The sequence below is a fragment of the Phocoena sinus genome, chromosome 6 (genome assembly GCF_008692025.1).
Source record: "Phocoena sinus isolate mPhoSin1 chromosome 6, mPhoSin1.pri, whole genome shotgun sequence".
NCBI lineage: Eukaryota > Metazoa > Chordata > Mammalia > Artiodactyla > Phocoenidae > Phocoena > Phocoena sinus.
In genome coordinates this window covers 50,806,640-50,826,744 of record NC_045768.1, presented here as the reverse complement: position 1 = coordinate 50,826,744, position 20,105 = coordinate 50,806,640, and the positions used below count along the sequence as shown (strand labels likewise).

General features: G+C 40.4%; 1 protein-coding gene across 4 annotated transcripts in view; it reads left to right on the top strand.

The window, feature by feature from the left end:
- Window positions 1–15,235, top strand: part of PIP5K1B (phosphatidylinositol-4-phosphate 5-kinase type 1 beta) — a 324,986-nt gene extending 309,751 nt beyond the window's left edge. For all 4 annotated transcript variants that reach the window (XM_032635392.1, XM_032635395.1, XM_032635393.1 and 1 more), the window contains exon 15: window positions 14,488–15,235. In XM_032635392.1, coding sequence (XP_032491283.1) covers window positions 14,488–14,490 — 3 coding nt within the window. In that variant the 3' untranslated portion in view covers window positions 14,491–15,235. The remainder of the gene's footprint in view (window positions 1–14,487) is intronic.
- Window positions 15,236–20,105: the final 4,870 nt, after the last annotated feature.

Genomic DNA, 20,105 nt, shown 5'->3' with positions numbered 1-20,105 from the left:
TTGGGCTTGTAAGGCATTTCACCAGAATGCCATTTTCTTTCACCATATGACCACATCGTTGAGAAATGAAGAGATTTCAGAAAGAACAAAATAGGGCCCTTTTTTTTATCTCTAGGAAGGCTTGACCCTCTTAAGTCACTGACCAAATAATATTTCTAAGACATGTGGGAAAGCTGAAAAAATGGATCCAACTGCCTGCACCCCGTGGCACCTAGAGGGATTCCTGTCCTGCAGCGAGAGCGACGCCAGCTTCAAATTAATGAGGCAACCCGCTGGGCCGGATTAGGAGGTCACTGTCGGATCTTTTCTTTTTTTTTTAACGAACAGTATTAAACTGCTGTTTAAGGATTAGCTTAGGGAACTGGAGTTATAAACGCATACTGGCTTTTCAGTTGTATTAGGCCCACAGTTAACAATTAAATGACAGCATACAGGGCTATGGTAGATTCTTTTCTGTTTTGTCCTAGCTTTACAGTGAATCCTGGCCTCACAGGCCAGGTGATTTCCACCTTTCTCAAGGCCAGTTCTGCTCTTGCGCTTGGCTGAGTCTATTCATCCAGGCCCTCCTTGGGGGGCACCATTATTCTTCTTTCTTTACCTCCTAACACCAGCCTCTCTCTCCTTCCCCCACTCCCTCCACACTTTCCCTGCTGCTTTTGTTTCTGATTTTGATTTCCATCTTCTCCATCGTCATAGGAAGCCAGTGTTTGCTAGGCTCCTGAGCCTTCAGAAAACACAAAAACAATGCAAAAGGAACCAGATTAGGAACAAATGAGAACTTTAGGGAAAGCAAGTTTAAATCACACCTGTGGACCTTGTGAGCCGGGCTGTCCTCCTTCATGCCACTCGCCCTCCCGGGACCTGAGAAGGAATGGGAAAATTGGGTAGAAGGGAGGATGCATAAATACTGTCCACTTAGTAAAGAATAAGGCCTCCCCAAGTGTGATGGATGGTATGAGGATGACTAGGGAGTGGAGATGAGGGCCTGGCTTCCCTTTGGTTTGTCTTTGCCTGTGCTCCTAGGGCTGCCGTGACAAAGTACCCCAGGCTGGGAGGCTTAAACAACAGAAATTTGTCTCCCAGTCTGGAGGCCAGAAATCTGAGGTCAAGGTGTTGGCGGGGTCCTGGTACCTGTGAAGGCTCTAGGAGAGGATCCTTCCTTGCTTCTTCCAACCTCTGGTGGCCCACGTGGTCCTCAGCATTGTTTGCCTTGCAACACTCTAATCCCTGCCCCAGTTCACACTGCCTCCCTGTGACTCTGTGCCTCTGTGTATCCTCTCTTCTTGTGAGAACACCAGTCACTGGATTTAGGGCCCACCGTAATCCAGGATGAACTCATCTTAACTAATTACATCTGCAAAGACCATATTTCTGAATAAGATCACATTGCAAAGGTTCCAGGTGTACGTGAATTTTCAGGGGACGCTATTCAACTACACCGCCTTACCGAGGACGTGTGACTTACCGAGGACATGTGAAAGGGCACACACGCTCTTTACCACGCTTGGCCCCGTTTTTTCATTCACTTCCGGTCTCCCTGGCTTAGTCACTGGGAGGTTGGGTAGATGTTTCCAAATTACTGTGGACGCCTTGCAAAAAGGTGTCAGGTAAACGAATGTATTAACTGATACAGTCACCTGTTGGGGACATATTGTGTATTAGAAATAAAATCCCTGAGGGTGGACCAGGGCAATGGCATTTTTAAAAGCTCCCCACACATACAGGGCTGAGACCCAGTCAGCTTGTTGACAGGGTCCTTCAGCTCTGAGCATCCTATAATTCTTCTGTGCTAGATGAAAGGGAAATCTGTATCACTTCCCTAAGGGCCCTCCTAAGATGGCTGGCCAGTTAGCTTTGCTTTACATCGGAGGAAGAATGAACTTGATTCTAAGGTGAACCTTAATCACATTCAAGTTTATGAACTGGGCTTGGGACTGCGTTCCTGCAGCAGACCCTACTGCCACCTAGTGGTAGGAAGGCGCCTCTGACCAACCAGGATAAGGAGCTTTTGAGGTCCTTGAATTGAACGCTGCTATTAAGTGCGAGTGCGAGGCTCAGGGGGCTGTCTCCACTCCGTGTACTTTACGGTGGCCTCCCACTGCTGTGCACGCACGTCTGGCAGGGGCACATCCTTCAAACGGCAAGGGCAGCTCCCTCAACCTTGCAAGTTGAACCAGAGGCTGCAATTACAATCAGGCACAGAAATGAAGGTGCTAATCTTCCCTCGGATCCCATCGTGCCCTTCTCATCCATTAAGGCCAGTTCCACTTGAGCCTCTTTGAAAAGGCCCTATGGCAGTTTGGGGATTCAACCCAGAAAATGCTTCTTTCTGCTGCCTAGGCAGCAACTTCAATGAAGTATCAAAAAATATGGAGTGAAAAAAACCTTTTCCTCACTTTCAATCTTTGACAGGTTGTCCCCTTACAGCCACTCCACCCCCCGAGGTAACTGTAGCTTTGGTGGTAGCCCCCAGTGGAGGATAGGATTAAGTACAAAAAAATTCAAATATGGATCCTTAATTTTTTAAAAAAACTTCCTAAATGCCAGTAATGGCTACTGTATTTGTTTCCTAGGCCTGCCATTACAAAATATCACAAACTGGGTGGCATAAACAACAGAAGTGTATTGTCTCACAGTTCTGGAAGCCAGAAGTCCGAGATCAAGGTGTTGGCAGGGTTGATTCCTTCTGAGGGCTGTAAGGGAAGCTTCCCTCCTTGGCTTGTTGATGGCCATCTTCTCCCTGTGTCTTCCTTCTGTGTGTCTTGTCTCTGTGTCCAAATTTCCCCTTTTTATAGGCACACCAGTCCTATTGAATCAGAGCCTACCCTAAGGACCTTATTTTAACTTCCTTACTTCTGTAAAGACTGTATCTCCAAATAAGATCACATTCTGAAGTACTAGGGGTTAGAGCTTCAACATGAAGGCAGGGTGTCAGCGGCAGGCGGGTGGGCGGGGGAGGCACAATTCAATCCATGCCGGCTACTGTGTGTTTTTGTAAAGAAAAATGGTACCAAGAAAAGTGCTGAGAGGGGCGTCTTGGTAGGGGCGCAGCTTCTGGTTCCTACACTCCAGCCTGTGGCTGGGGGCCTCTGGCATCTCACCCTTTCTTTCTACACAGGGAGAGGGAAACCAGTGGCCTCATCCCAAGGCAGTGCTCCTTTTTGAATGAAACCAGTACCATATTCCTCTCCCTACACTACCCAGAGTGAATTTGGTTGCAGCCCCAGGGCTGCATGACATATTAGATAACAAGGTGACCATTTGGATTTACAGTTAGCAGAAGTCACTCTCACGCAGGGAAGTCCACTGTAGAATTGTCAGCCCACATAAATCACGGATTTCCTCCAGCTTTCCTTAGGTCTTTAGAAAACAAATTAATCAGGCAGGGAACTGAATTAAAATACCGCTGCTGCACTGACAGTTTTGAACTGAGAGGCCATAATCCTAAATACATCCCACGAGGCATCTGAAATCAGTGCCAGCTTTTTCTTGGGTCTGTTCTCCTCTTATCAGTAATCTATCTGCTGGTTGGTGTGGAACGCTTTGATAGGGCATTTGAAGGTTGGCAGGAGGCCTGGTACTCCATGTGCTGCCAACACCTCAGAATTCAACAAACATTCTACCAGATAGGCACAACATGGTAGTTTTCATCCAGATTGTACATACTCTTCAAGGTTGTTCCAAGTCCCACCTTCTGCCTCAAGGCTTCTCAATTAAGGCCCTGTAGTCTCTGGTTCTTGGGAAAGAATAATTTCACCACTGATTCTGAATCTAAAGATTTTTTTAAGTGCAAAGGTAGGAAATTTAGACCTAAGCTTCCTTCCAGCTATAAAACCCCATAGCGGTGTGATTGGACTCCATATATATAGACTGTGTCCTGATTTCTGGAGCACTAGTGTTATGTATTTGTTCACCCCCTTTAAAAAAATGGTGCGCTCTTGGACACCAGCAACTGTTGTTCAAAGAGAAATCCCCTATTCCAATCTATTTCCAAGTGATTGTGCCTTGTGAAGTACCCCCAATATGAGGTAGATATGAATGTGATAAAAAGTAAATATAGAGCCTTATGTTAAAAAAAAAAAAAAAAAAAAAAAGGATTTCCAGAGAACATGGTGGCTGCCTGGTGTTTGAAGCATCTCTGGTGAGCCCAGAGATGGAGGGGACTCCAGACCCAAGGGGATGATTAGGGTGGGGCGTTGTGAAGCCTTTACATGTGTTTGTGGTGATGCTGTGAGTTCAGACTAAAATGAGGGGAGTGAGGCAGGATGAGCTGGTGTGCTCTCATGGCAACAGATAGAACACTGGCCAAAAGAACAATACGAACTAGAAAGGAAAACACTGGGGCTGGGGAAAACGGCCTCAGTATAGGAAAAGGAAATAAGGGACTTGCCACCTACAATAGCCTGGAGAGAAATCAATATTTTCCTCAAGGGTATTTTGGCAAAGAATTTCAACTTGAATTGAAAATGAGGCTGCCCTTGGACACCAGACAGGAAAAGATCCTGCTTCTGTGGGACCCTGGAGCTGAACTCTGAGGCAGTTGTAGTTTAAAAAGAACATTGCCCCCGAGGGTCGGGAGCTCATGGAACAAGGATACCCCAGGGACTATTTAGCGTGGTCATCTTAGCCAGTCTGACTGTCCTGAAGTTCTGCTTTGTTTCAGCTCTGCCCTTAAATCCCCTCACAGCACATTCCAGATCTTATGAAATTCTATTGGCTAAATATGTCTTTTAAACAGTAGGTTGAGGGTATATAGAAAAAAAGGGAGGGTTGGAAATGAGCCTAGAAATGAGACCTTGGAAGAGAAACTTCTCGTCTTTGATGCCCTCTGCACCTGGCTCTAAAAACTCAACTTAGACCCTCCAACTTAGCCCATCTTGAAGTGATCTGTACTTTGGGGGTCCCCTGGGGCAATCTGGCTCCCAAAAAGTGCAGTCCACCCTCCCAAAGGGCTTTGTGGTTAGCAAACTGCTTTTGCTTTGCTATGTTCCCTTATCTCTCTGTGTCTGTGTTTTAAATAATTTTATTGAAAAGGCTTTGAAGTCTTTGACCACATGTGTGCATTACGGTGTAGTTTCAATCACAGAATTAAGTACTTGAGTTTAAGTGGAAATAAAAATACAAGCCTCTCACACACCCACACACTTACTCACATATGTGGATAAACAATGCTAAGGATTAAGGCCACAGAAATACCTAAAACCTCTACTCCTTTCATGCCAACTGTTATCACACCTTTACCTTCAGGTCCCAGAATTTAAAATATATCATGCGTTCTCAAAGCATCACATGCTTAGGAAGAGACACTGGCATCTGTGTGGATGTATGATCGCGTGCAGTCAGACTGGCTAAGATGACCACACTAAAGAGTCCCTGGGGTATCCTTGTTCCATGAGCTCCTGACACTCAGGGGCAATGTTCTTTTAAAACACAGAAGTTATTAGGCATTGAGGGAACTTACCTCAACATAATAACAGCCATATATGGAAAACCCACAGCCAACATCGTTCTCCATGGTGAAAAACTGAAACCATTTCCTCTAAGATCACGAACAAGACAAGGTTGTCCCCTCTCACCACTATTATTTCAACATAGTTTTGGAAGTTTTAGCCACAGCAATCAGAGAAGAAATAAAAGGAATCTAAATCGGAAAAGAAGTAAAGCTGTCACTGTTTGCAGATTACATGATACTATACACAGAGAATCCTAAAGATACTACCAGAAAACTACTAAAGCTAATCAATGAATTTGGTAAAGTAGCAGGATACACAATTAATACACAGAAATCTCTTGCATTCCTATACACTAATGATGAAAAATCTGAAAGAGAAATTAAGGAAACACGCCCACTTAGCACTGCAACAAAAAGAATAAAATACCTAGGAATAAACCTACCTAGGGAGACAAAAGACCTGTATGCAGAAAACTATGACACTGATGAAAGAAATTAAAGATGATACAAACAGATGGAGGGATATACCATGGTCTTGGATTGGAAGAATCAACACTGTGAAAATGACTATACTACCCAAAGCAATCTATAGATTCAATGCAGTCCCTAACAAACTACCACTGGCATTTTTCACAGAACTAGAACAAAAAGTTTCACAATTTGTATGGAAACACAAAAGACCCCAAATAGCCAAAGCAATCTTGAGCAAGAAAAACGGAGCGGGAGGAATCAGGCTCCCAGACTTCAGACTCTACTACAAAGCTGCAGTAATCAAGACAGTATGGTACTGGCACAAAAACAGAACTATACATCAGTGGAACAGGATAGAAAGCCCAGAGATAAACCCACGCACCTATGGTCACCTTATTTTTGACAAAAGAGGCAAGAATATACAATGGAGAAAAGACAGCCTTTTCAATAGGTGCTGGGAAAACTGGGCACCTACATGTAAAGAATGAAATTAGAACACTCCCTAACACCATACACAAAAATAAACTCAGAATGGATTAAAGACCTAAATGTAAGGCCAGACACTATAAAACTCTTAGAGGAAAACATAGGCAGAACACTCTATGACATAAATCACAGCAAGATCCTTTTAGACCCACCTCCTAGAGAAATGGAAATAAAAACAAAAATAAACGGGACCTAATGAAACTGAAAAGCTCTTGCACAGCAAAGGAAACCATAAACAAGACGAAAAGACAACCCTCAGAATGGGAGAAAAAATTTGCCAATGAAGCAACTGACAAAGGATTAATCTCCAAAATTTACATGCAGCTCATGCAGCTCCATATCAAAATAACAACTCAATCCAAAAATGGGCAGAAGACCTAAATAGACATTTCCCCAAAGAAGATATACCGATTGCCAACAAACACATGAAAAGATGCTCAACATCACTAATCATTAGAGAAATGCAAATCAAAACTACAATGAGGTATCACCTCACACCGGTCAGAATGGCTATCATCAAAAATTCTGCAAACAGTAGATGCTGGAGAGGGTGTGGAGAAAAGGGAACCCTCTTGCACTATTGGTGGGAATGTAAATTGATACAGCCACTATGGAGAACAGTATGCAGGTTCCTTAAAAAACTAAAAATAGAATTACCATACGACCCAGCAATCCCACTACTGGGCATATTCCCTGAGAAAACCGTAATTCAAAAAGAGTCATGTACCAAAATGTTCATTGCAGCTCTATTTACAATAGCCAGGACATGGAAGCAACCTAAGTGTCCATCAACAGATGAATGGATAAAGAAGATGTGGCACATATATAGAATGGAATATTACTCAGCCATATAAAGAAATGAAACTGAGGTATTTGTAGTGAGGTGGATGGACCTAGGGTCTGTAATACAGAGTGAAGTAAGTCAGAAAGAGAAAAACAAATTCCGTATGCTAACATATATATATATGGAATCTAAAAAAGAAAACAAATGATTCTGAAGAACCTAGGGGCAGGACAGAAATAAAGTCACAGACATTGAAAATGGACTTGAGGACATGGGGAAGGGAAAGGGTAAGCTGGGACAAAGTGAGAGAGTGGCATGGACTTATATATACTACCAAATGTAAAATAGATAGCTAGTGGGAAGCAGCCACATAGCACAGGGAGATCAGCTTGGTGCTTTGTGACCACCTAGAGGAGTGGGATAGGGAGGGTGGGAGGGAGACGCAAGAGGGAGGAGATATAGGGATATATGTATATTTATAGCTGATTCAATTTGTTATAAAGCAGAAACTAACACACCATTGTAAAGCAGTTATACTCCAATAAAGATGTTTGAATGAATAAATAAACAAACGAACAAACAAACACAGCAGTTCAGTTGGTGATAGAACTGAAATGTTCTGCCATCCCTTACCTGAGATATGGCTAGGTTCTCTCGCCAAAGCACCAGTTCCCATTTCTGTTTCTAAATCCATCAGGTCAGGAGAGGGTTGAGTCTCAGCACATCAGAAGAAGTTGCTGGCGTTCAGGGCACTAATACCTGAAGAACCCATCTTCATGTTGGGGAGCTGGAGGGGATTCTACATGCACCATATTTTGAAGAATAAACTCAAGCTATGAGTTTCTTCCCAGGGTAGACAGACAGCTGACACTTTGTCTCTTCACTGATGGCTAATATAGGACTTGTGGATTATAATTTGAAGAAAGGAAAATTATTGCACACTTAATACCAAATAATGGATAATAAAATTGCCTTCTGGAGCCAGCTCACTGTGGCCAAGTTTACAAGCAGGGAGATGCTGTGCTTTCAAGTTCCGCAGAAGACTTAAAGACCTGTCAGGAAAAAAAAAAAAAAAAAAAAAAAAAAGACCTGTCAGGCCACCTCATTTTATTAGGGTTATAAATGGACACTTTCGGGTAACCAAACATGTCATCCCAGGAGTACATTACAACATGGATATAGAATTGGCAGTTCTCACCCAACTTTGACATTCTTGTACCCTGAGGGTGAGAGTGCTTAACAAAGTTTATAGAAACTTCTACAAGACCCTCAGTTTTAAAAAAACTTGATTCCAACGGGACAAGAAATAAGATGGTGGAGTAGAGGACTTGAGCTCACCTTCTCTCACAAAAACACCAAAATTGCAACTAACTGCTGAACAACCATCAACAAAAAAAGACTTGAATCTAGCAAAAAAGATATTCTACACCCAAAGACAAAGAAGCTACAACGAGATGGTGGGAGGGGCACATTCACAGTAAAATCAAATCCCATACTGGTGGGTGACCCACAAACTGGAAAATAATTATATCACAGAGGTTCTCTCACAGGAGTGAGAGTTCTGAGCCTCATGGCAGGCTTCCCAGACTGGAGTTCTGGCATTGGGAGGAGGAGCCCCCAGAGCATTTGGCTTTGAAGGCCAGCAGGGCTTGAGTGCAGGAGCTCCACAGGACTGGGAGAAACAGACTCCACTCTTGGAAGGCATGCAGAGGTTTCACATGAACTGGGACCCAGGGCAAAGCAGTGACTCCATAAGAGCCTGGGCCAGACCCACCTGTGGGTCTTGGAGGGTCTCCTGGGGATGTGGGGGTCGGCTGTGCTCACTGCAGGGGCAAGGACAATGGTGGTGCACGCCCCAGGGAATACTCATTGGCTTGAGTTCTCCTGGAGGTCGCCATTTTGGCACTGAGACCTGGCCCCACCCAACAGCCTGCAGGCTCCAATGCTGGAATGCCTCAGACCAGACAACAAACAGGGTGGGAACACAGCCCCACCCATCAGCAGACAGGCTGCCTAAAGTCATCCTGAGCCAACAGCCACCTGTAAACACACCCCTTGATGTGACCCTGCCCATCAGAGGGACAAGACCCAGCTCCACCCACCAGTGGGCAGGCACCAGTCCCTCCCACCAAGAAGCCTGCACAAGCTTCTGGGCCAAATTCACACACCAGGGTGTAGACACCAGATCCAAGAAGAATTACAGTCCTGCAGCCTGAGGAACAGAGACCACAAACACAGAAAGTTAGACAAAATGAGACAGCAGAGAAATATGTGCCAGACGAAGGAACAAGATAAAACCCCAGAAGAACAACTAAGTGAAGTGGAGATAGGCAATCTACCTGAAAAATAATTCAGAGTAATGATAGTAAAAAATGATTCAAGATCTCAGAAAAAGATTGGAGGCACAGACCGAGAGGATACAAGAAATGTTTAATAAAGAGCTAGAAGTTTAAAGAACAAAACAGATGAAAAATACAATAACTGAAATGAAAAATACACTAGAAGGAATCAATAGCAGAATAACTGAGGCAGAAGAATGAATAAGTGAGCTGGAAGATAGAATGGTGAAAATCACTGCTTCAGAACAGAACAAAGAAAAAAGAATGAAAAGAAATGAGGACAGTCTCAGAGGCCTCTGGGACAACATTAAATGCACCAACATTTCTCCTTCTGGGACTCCTATAATGCAAGAGAGAGAAAGAGGGCCTGAGAAAATATTTGAAGAGATAATAGCCAACAAATTCCCTAACATGGGAAAGGAAACAGCCACCCAAGTCCAGGAAGCACAGAGAGTCCCATATAGGATAAACCCAAGGAGGAACATGCCAAGACGCATATTAATCAAACTGACAAAAAGACAATGAGAAAGCATTAAAACCAACAAGGTAAAAGCAACAAATAATATACGAGGGAATCCCCATAAGGTTATCAGCTGGTTTTTCAGCAGAAACTCTGCAGGTCAGAAGGGAATGGCATGATGTTTTTAGAGTGACAAAAGGGAAAAACGTTCAACCAAGAATACTCTACCCACCAAGGCTCTTGTTCAGATTTGACAGAGAAATCAAAAGCTTTACAAGCAAAAGCTAAGAGAATTCAGCACCACCAAACCAGCTTTACAACAAATGCTAAAGGAACTTCTCTAGATGGAAAAGAAAAGGCCATGACTAGAAACAAGAAAATTACAAATGAAAAAGCTCACCAGTAAAGGCAATCATATGGTAAAGATAGGAAATCATCCACACACCAATATTATATAAAAATCAGCAATCATGAGAAGAGAAGGTACAAGTGTAGGATATTGGAAATGCATTTAAAAATAAGAGACCAGCAACTGAAAACAGTCTTGTGTGGGTGTGGGTGTGGGTGTGGCTGTGGCTGTGGCTGTGGCTGTGGGTGTGGGTGTGGGTGTGTATAGACTGCTATATCAAAACCTCATGGTAACCACAAACCGAAAATCAACAATAGATACACAAAAAAGAAAAAGGAATCCAAACACAGCACTAAAGTTAGACATCAAATTACAAGAGAGGAGAACAAAAGAGGAAGGGAAGAAAAAGACCTACAAAAACAAATCCACAACAGTTAACAAGATGGCAGTCAGAACATACATATTGATAATTACCTTAAAAGTAAATGGATTAAATGCTCCAACCAAAAGACATAGACTGGCTGAATGGATACAAAAACAAGATCCATATATATTCTGTCTACAAGAGACCCACCTCAGGTCTAGGGACACATATAGACTGCAAGTGAGGGGATGGAAAAGGGTATTCCATGCACATGGAAATCAAAAGAAACCTAGAGTAGCAATACTCATATCAGACAAAAGAGACTTTAAAATAAAGCCTATTACAAGAGACAAAGGACACTACAGAATGATCAAGAATCAATCCAAGAAGATATAACAATTGTAAATATATATGCACCCAACAAAGAAGCACCTCAATATATAAGGCAAATACTAACAGCCATAAAAGGAGAAATCAACAGTAACACAATAATAGTGGGGGACTTTAACACCCCACTTTCATCAATGGACACATCACCCAGACAGAAGATCAATAAGGAAACACAGGCCTTAAAGGACACATTAAATCAGAGGGACTTAACCGATATTTATAGAACACTCCATCCAAAAGCAGCAGAATACACATTCTTCTCAAGTGCACATGGAACGTTCTCCAGGATAAATCATATGCTGGGCCACAAAGCAAGTCTCAGTAAATTTAAGAAAACTGAAGTTGTATCAAGTATCTTTTCTGACCACAACACTATGAGATTAGAAATCAACTACAAGAAAAAAACTAAAAAACACAAACACATGGAGCTTAAACAATATGCTACTAAACAACCAATGGATCACTGAGGAAATGAAAAAATACCTAGAGACAAATGAAAATGAAAGCATGACAATCCAAAACCTAAGCGATGCAGCAAAAGCAGTTCTAAGAGGGAAGTTTATAGCAATACAATCTTAGGAAACAAGAAAAATCACAAACAACCTATTCTTACACATAAAGCAACTAGAGAAAGAGGAACAAACAAACCCAAAAGGCAGTAGAAGGAAAGATATAAAGATCAGAGCAGAAATAAATGAAACAGAGATGAAGAAAACAATAGCAAAGATCAATGAAACTAAAAGCTGGTTCCTTGAAAAGATAAACAAAGTTGATAAACCTTTAGCCAGACTCATCAAGAAAAAAAAGGGAGCAGACTCAAATCAATAAAATTAGAAATGAAAAAAGTTACAGTTGACACCACAGAAACACAAAGGATAACTGACTACTACAAGCAACCATATGCTAATAAAATAGACAACCTAGAAGAAATGGACAAATTCTTAGAAAGGTACAATCTTCCAAGACTGAACCAGGAAGAAATAGAAAATATGAACAGACCAATCACAAGTAATGAGATTGAAACTGTGATTTTAAAACTTCCAATGAACAAAAGCCCAGAAGCAGCTGGCTTCATGGGTGAATTCTGTCAAACATAGAGAAGACTTAACACCTATCCTTCTGAAACTATTCCAAAAAATTGCAGAGGAAGGAACACTCCCAAACTCAAGCCAACATCACCTTGATACCAAAACCAGTCAAAGATACAACAACAAAAGAAAATTACAGGCCAATGTCACTGATGCACATAGACGCAAAAATCCTCAACAAAATACTAGCAAACCAAATCCAACAATACATTAAAAGGATCATACACCACGATCAAGTGGGATTTATCCCAGGGATGCAAGGATTCTTCAATATATGCAGATCAATCAGTGTGATACACCACATTAACAAATTGAATAATAAAAATCATATGATCATCTAAATAGATGCAGAACAAGCTTTTGACAAAATTCAGTACCGGTTTCTGATTAAAAACTCTCCAGAAAGTGGGCATAAAGAGAACCTACCTCAACATAAGAAAAGCCATAGATGACAAACCCACAGCTAACATCATACTCAGTGGTGAAAAGCTGAAAGCATTTCCTCTAAGATCAAGAACAAGACAAGGATGTCCACTCTTGCCCCTTTTATTCAACACAGTTTTGGAAGTCCTAGCCACAGCAATCAGAGAAGAAAAAGAAATAAAAGGAATACAAATTGGAAAAGAAGAGTTAAAACTGTCACTGTTTGCAGATGACAGGATAGTATACATAGATAATCCTAAAGATGCTACCAGAAAACTACTAGAGCTAATCAATGAATTCGGTAAAGTGGCAGGATACAAAATTAATACACAGAAATCTGTTGCATTTCTGTACACTAGCAATGAAAGATCAGAAAGAGAAATTAAAGAAACAATCCCATTTACCTTAGCATCAAAAAGAATGAAATACCTAGGAATAAACCTACCTAAGGAGGCAGAAGACCTGTACTCTGAAAACTGTAAGATGCTGATGAAAGAAATTGAAGATTACACAAACAGCTGGAAAGATATACCATGTTTTCGGATTGGAAAAATCAATACTGTCAAAATGACTGTAATACCAAGGCAATCTACAGATTCAGTGCAACCCCTGTCAAATTGCCAATGGCATTTTTCACAGAACTAGAACAAAAAAAATCTTAAAATTTGTATGGAGACACAAGAGACCTCGAATAGCCAAAGCAATCTTGAGAAAGAAAAATGGAGCTGGAGGAATCAGGCTCCCTGACTTCAGACTTTACTACAAAGCTGTAGTCATCACAACAATATGGTACTGGCACAAAAACAGAAATATAGATCAAAGAACAGGATAGAAAGTAACAGTGCGAACATGTTTTAGATTAATGAGAAGAAGCAGTCTCAACTATGAAACAACAAAAGTTACAACTCACAATAGGCTCAAATTACGAGATGTAATACTTTTAAACAGAATCCTCTTTGATATAGTTTCTTTCCTAATAATTTTCAGTCATTTCAAACTGTTTACTCAAGTATTTTCAGCCTCTAAATGTATGTGTTGGGCCACACAATCTCTGTGATCCCAACTGCAACCTTCTTAACTACTATTTTGGAGACACTACTGTTGCCAGGCACTAAATGATATGTACAGAATTTGTGTATATCATGTATGTGTGTCTATTTGTACAGATACTATTTCCTCATAGAAAAGTTTGTCACTTATAAAGTAGGGTTTATTACTCCCATTTAACAGATAAATAAGGTGCAAAGATGATGAACTAACTTGCATAATGTCCTGTAGCTGTAATAATTAGAGATAATAATTAGAGAGAATCAATAGATTTAAGCCATTCTGTCTGACTGACCATGGTACCGCTTCCCCGTATATATCTTGGTACAGCTGTCAGGGGTTGAATTAGCTGCCTCTGAGCTTAAGTGGCTACCATTTTAGGTCCAGTATTCGCTGGACACATTTTTTCCTCCCCAGCCACAGGGATAGTGTGTAAAAATGCACACAGCATTCATGAGTTCCAGACCATGTTCAAGTTGCTCTGATTGGCTTCAGGCCTGATATACCACAGCACGTCCCCAAAGCCCTGTGTACTTGGAGGGCAGGAGTGTGTCTTAGCCAGCGCTGTTTCCTTCAGAGTCCCTAGCACTAAGCTGTGATGTGGTAAGCGCTTGATAGATCTTGGTGTAATTTACATGTTGCAGGTCCAGGGAAGCAGATGTTCATCATTGCAAAAGAATCAATTCCAGGCCTAATGCCCTCCCATTTCTACCTGCATGTTTTCCGGGCACAAGTCATTGGAAGAAAGAATGAACTTGTTCGCAATCATGAGGCGCCATTATAAATTGATGCCAAAACTTAGTCTTACGTCTGCTTTCTTTTTTTCTCCCCCAGTAAGTGAAAATGGTGACCACCTAAGCAGATGGATGAGGCAGGAACACGGTTGTGGGAGAGAAGTTTCTCCACTCCACAATTTCCCAAAGGAAACTTGGCTGAGCCCCACTACACACAGAGTCATAATCAACTGGACTTGGAGTCTGCGAGATGTCAGGGGAGCCTCGGCCGAGAGGCTGATCGGCAGATGTGATGTGAAAAATACCACACTCTTCTGTCATTTGCTGTTGCTTGCTGAACTGTGAAGAACTGCATGAACTCTATTTAAGCTGCTTTCTATACCATTGCCAATCACCTTTTCGGACTTGGAAGTGCTATTTTACTATTGACACTTGCATTATTTCATTTTGCATGCATCCAGTGATTATCCATAAGCAACATATGTAATCTGCTTATATATTTTTTAAAAATCCATCCATGCAAAATGGTAACGTCTGAATTATGCTCTTTTTCAAAGTTATAATCAGCCCATGTCATTAAAAGTTTAAATTGGTTTCATATAAAGATCAGTGTAATAGGTCTGCATATACTTTATAGAAAATTAGCTTCTATAAAGATTTTTTCACTGTTTACTAGTGAAATGAGAAAAGCAAAGCTATTTATAAAAGGCCTTATGTCGTGTACATACATTGTCTTTGAAATATTTGTGATTTAGTTTATTGCTTGTAAAAGAGATTATATAATTTATTTAGTAAATACTATTGTAAACTATAGTTTTATTGAGAGAAATAAAATATTTTGTTCTCAATTGTGGTATTATATTAATTCCAGTGGTTTATGGTCTTTACATTTCTTTCTTTTGTTAATAAAAAAGAAGTAACTTAGATACCCATCATTTTTACATATTCTGGAATCCTAAATAAACTGACTCTCGTGATTGATGAAAATGGAGAGAAAATTACCTGGGCCCTGAGAAAAGACCCAATAGCAGATTCTGCTCAACTTGTTCAAGAGACTTTCCCAAATGTCCTGGTGTGTTAGTCAGCTTTCACTATGTTATGTTGTGGTAACAAACAATCCCCAAACCTCTGGATTGGGATCCAGAGCAACCCCTGTCTAGGACATGCCACTTTTATGGCAAAAGAAAAAATGTGATAGTGGAACCATGGGAGCTCGTAAAGCTTCTGCTTAAACATGGTTTACAGAACTCACAATCCACTGGCCAAAGCAAACGACATTGACAAGTCTGTCGTCAAAGTGTTGGGAAGTGTACTTTTCACATAGGAATAGACTCAGCAGAGAGGGGCAATGAATATTTAAGCAGTTAATACATCTATAGTATCACATGAGTGTCCCAAGCAGCAGAAGGTTAAGAGGTTGCATAATCATACACTGCCGAAAAAATCACTAGAAAACAAAAAGACATTCCTGATGAGTAAGATGCTCAGTGTAAAATACTTCAAGTTAAAGCAAGCTGGTTCTCATAAACAAACATAATATTAGCTTTTGTAAATACAGCTTGGAGCCATGGTGACTCAGTATAAGTATTAATTTCATCTGCAGAGTTGGTGCTGGGAATTTATCCTGGGTTGGGCTGTCAATGGGAAATTTTACTGAAGTGGATCGTGGAGGATTCTTTGCCTCTCTCTGCCTGGTATCCATATGTGCTAGCAGATGCCCGATCTTACTATAGGGGTTTACTTAGCTGCAATCCTGCTCTTCCCCCTCCCATTTGTATCCATTTATCTAAGCAGGGGTCCTTAAGCCCAGGACCCATTGATTCTTAGGAGGGTCACAGATGGATATTAATAGGGCCATGAAATAATATACACAAGTTGGGTATGCCTTTGTGTATATGGGGGCTTTTTTCATGAAGAGAAAGACAATAATTTCCATCAAATTCACAGTGACTTTGACCCAAGAACTGTTAAGAACCACTATTTTAAGGCTTAACTCAAATGCTATTTCAATGCCATGAAGCTGCCCATGATGCCCAATCCTCTCTCCCCACCGCGACCGTCACCCTTGGCCAGTCTGTGGTCAACTCACCTGTCTCAGAAAACCTCAACACTTTGTACCTTCTTTTAAAAATTGAGGTATAACTTACATATAATAGAGTGCACAACTATTAATTGTATGATGCAATGATGTTTTACATATATACACACACCCTTGTAAGCAGCACCTAGAACAAGAGATAGAATATTTCCAGCTAACCTACAGGCTCTTTCATGCCCCCTCCCCATCAATACCTTTGAGAGGATTGATGCCTTTCCATCAATGCCCCAAAGGTAACCATTATTATTATTTCTATCATCATGGATTAGTTTTGCCAGTTCTTGAACTTCATATAGAGGAATAGAGTACGTCCTCTTTATCTAGCTTTCTGGTGTTGTTGTTCAACACTGTATGAGAACCATTCATTTCACTGTATACAGTGAGAGCTCATTCTTTTTCATTGCTGAGTAGTATTCTGCCATATGATTATCCCACAATTTTCTACTCTATTGCTGACTGACATTTCGGTAGCTTCCAGTTTGGGGCCATAAGCATGCGCACTGAAAGATAAATAATGAGTCCCTAGACGTCTTCCTCCACACAGTTCCTAGATGCATACTGCTTGACTTCTAGCACCCATACTGGGTGTGGAAGAATTTTCTCTGAAAAAACTATCACTACCAGGAAGTAGATGACCATACGCTAATTTGCCTAAGATAGTCTGAGTTTATGCCGGACACTCAGGGATAATAACAGTATATACTTTCACTCTCAAAAATGTTCCACTTTTACCACACCGAGGGGGAAAGCTTAAAGGTAATAACACTGGAGATTTCCCTAACAACTGACTCAGCCAAGGCACCCGACAGTGAAGTTCCACTACACCCCCCACAACCAGTGCTCACTCACATTTTAGTCCCCACTCAATGCACGGCCAACGAAATATCACAAGACATCTAGGGATATTCTCTAAAATGAGACTGAAATATACAAACAGAAAATTGCCGCTGGGGTAAACAAGGACTGCAAGAAGTAAACCTCAAAACAAAAATTACCATACATCTTCAAAGATAATAAATTATACAGCATCCATGAAGCACGATCAGGATGCTGTGACAAAAATGAACATTCTTACAGATGGCCAAAAAGCACATCAAAAGATGCTCAACATCACTAATCATTAGAGAAATGCAAATCAAAACTGCCATGAGCTATCACCTCACACAGGTCAGAATGGCCATCATCAAAAAACTCTACAGGGCTTCCCTGGTGGTACAGTGGTTAAGAATCCTCCTGCCAATGCAGGGGACACAGGATCAAGCCCTGGTCTGGGAAGATCCCACATGCCACAGAGCACCCATGCGCCACAACTACTGAGCCTGCGCTCTAGAGCCCGCGAGCCACAACTACTGAAGCCCGTGTGCCTAGAGACCGTGCTCTGCAACAAGAGAAGCCACCGCAATGAGAAGCCTGTGCACCACAACAAAGAGTAGCCCACGCTCACCGCAACTAGAGAAAGCCCACACGCAGCAACGAAGACCCAACGCAGCCAAAAATAAATAAATTTTTTTAAAATACTTAAAAAAAATTTTTTTAATTTTAATTTTTTTAATCTACAAACAAGAAATGCTGGAGAGGGTGTGGAGAAAAGGGAGCCCTCCTACACTGTTGGTGGGAATGTAAATTGGTACAGCCACTGTATGGAGGTTCCTTTAAAAACTAAAAATAGAACTACCATATATGTTCCTGCAGTCCCACTCCTCAGCATATACCTGAAGAAAATCATAATTTGAAAAGATATATGCACCCCAATGTTCACTGCAGCACTATTTACAATAGCCAGGACATGGAAGCAACCTAAATGTCCATTGACAGAGGAATGGATAAAGATGTGGTATATGTATACAATAGAATATTACTTATCCATAAAAAAGAACAAAATGATGCCATTTGCAGCAACATGAATGGACCTAGAGATTGTCAGACTGAGTGAAGTCAGTCAGACAGAGAAAGACAAATATCATCTGCTATCGCTTATATGTGGAATCTAAAAAAGGTTACAAGTGAACTTATTTACAAAACAGAAATAGAGTCACAGATGTAGCAAACAAACTTACAGTTAACAGTGGGTAAGTGGGGGGAGGGATAAGTTGGGAAATTGGGATTGACATATACACACTACTATACATAAAATAGATAACTAATAAGGACCTACTTTATAGCACAGGAAACTCTACTCAATACTCTGTAATGGCTTATATGGGAAAAGAATCTAAAAAAGAGTGGCTATCCTTTACATCATGTTGGAGTTAGTATTTTTGAAAACTTTGGGGACAAGAATGTGGAGGTGACACACATCAAGTTAGAAAATGAAAAAAAGGAACACAGATGGCCAATTCTTCCTCTCCCCATTTCTAACCTTATAAGAACCCATACTAATTTTTTATGTTCTAGCTTCTTTACATACAGTATACCATTTAATAGGCACAGTGGTCTTGAGCAAACATAATAACCTGTATTATATATAAATAATAGAATGTATAAAGCACCCAAAAATTTTGTAATTAAAAATATTAAAAATTGGATATGTGTATATGTATGGCTGATTCACTTTGCTGTACACCTGAAACTAACAAACACAACACTGTAAATCAACTATACTCCAATAAAAATTTTAATAAATAAATACAGCGAGTCTAGCTAACCTTAAGAGCCCACACGTCTAACTACTATACTATATAACCTTGTATATGTAGCAACCTACATATGTATATAACCTATATATGTTATATAACCTCACATATAAAGGTTCTATGCAGACAAAATGATCACTGTGACAAAGGGAGAGATTTATGCAGGGAAAACGTAGAAAACAAAAAAAGATAATTGCAGTTTATATAAGAACTTAGAGCTGCGTGTGTTAAATGAGAATAAGAAAGTATGAAAACAGTAGGTGTTAACTAAAATTACAAGACTACATATTGAACTGATACATCTTGGCATGTTAATAAACCCATGGAAAAAGATCTAGGATTAACTAGGATTAGTGTAGTAGTTAAGAAAAATGAGACAGCATACCCAAATTTTTGCATAAGTAGATGGAATTAAATGCAAAAATAATCAGTAAGAATAGCATCTATGCATTGAAAACACATTCAAGGACATGTGTTATGCTTCACCAAACAAAACAAGGCATTTCTATAATGTAAGCATCACAGAGGCATTTATTTAGTCTGTTAGTAAATACTTACTAACTAGGGATATCACTATTTACAGAATTTTCTTTTAATTTGTTTTATTTATTTTCTTACACATGAAACAAAAATTAAATTATAACATTCAAAATTTTTGTGCAGTGCATTTGCATTGCTAAATTTTAGGGACCAAAATATTCCAGAAATCATACAAATTTAACTTTCTGTTTTCAGTTTTATAACAAAGAAAATGATAATTTATAATATTCATTGTTTGGGGCAGACAGATAATGATTTCAATATATATTTTAGTTTTTAAGTGATTAAATAAATATATGGAAAAAGAATGAACATTCTGAAAACATAAAAGAGCCCTTGGAAATTAAAAGCATGATGGCAGAAATTAGCATCTAACTGAGAGAGTGGTTAAGAGATAAGATTCAAGATACATCCCAAAAAGATTAAAAATAGGTGAAACGAAATAAG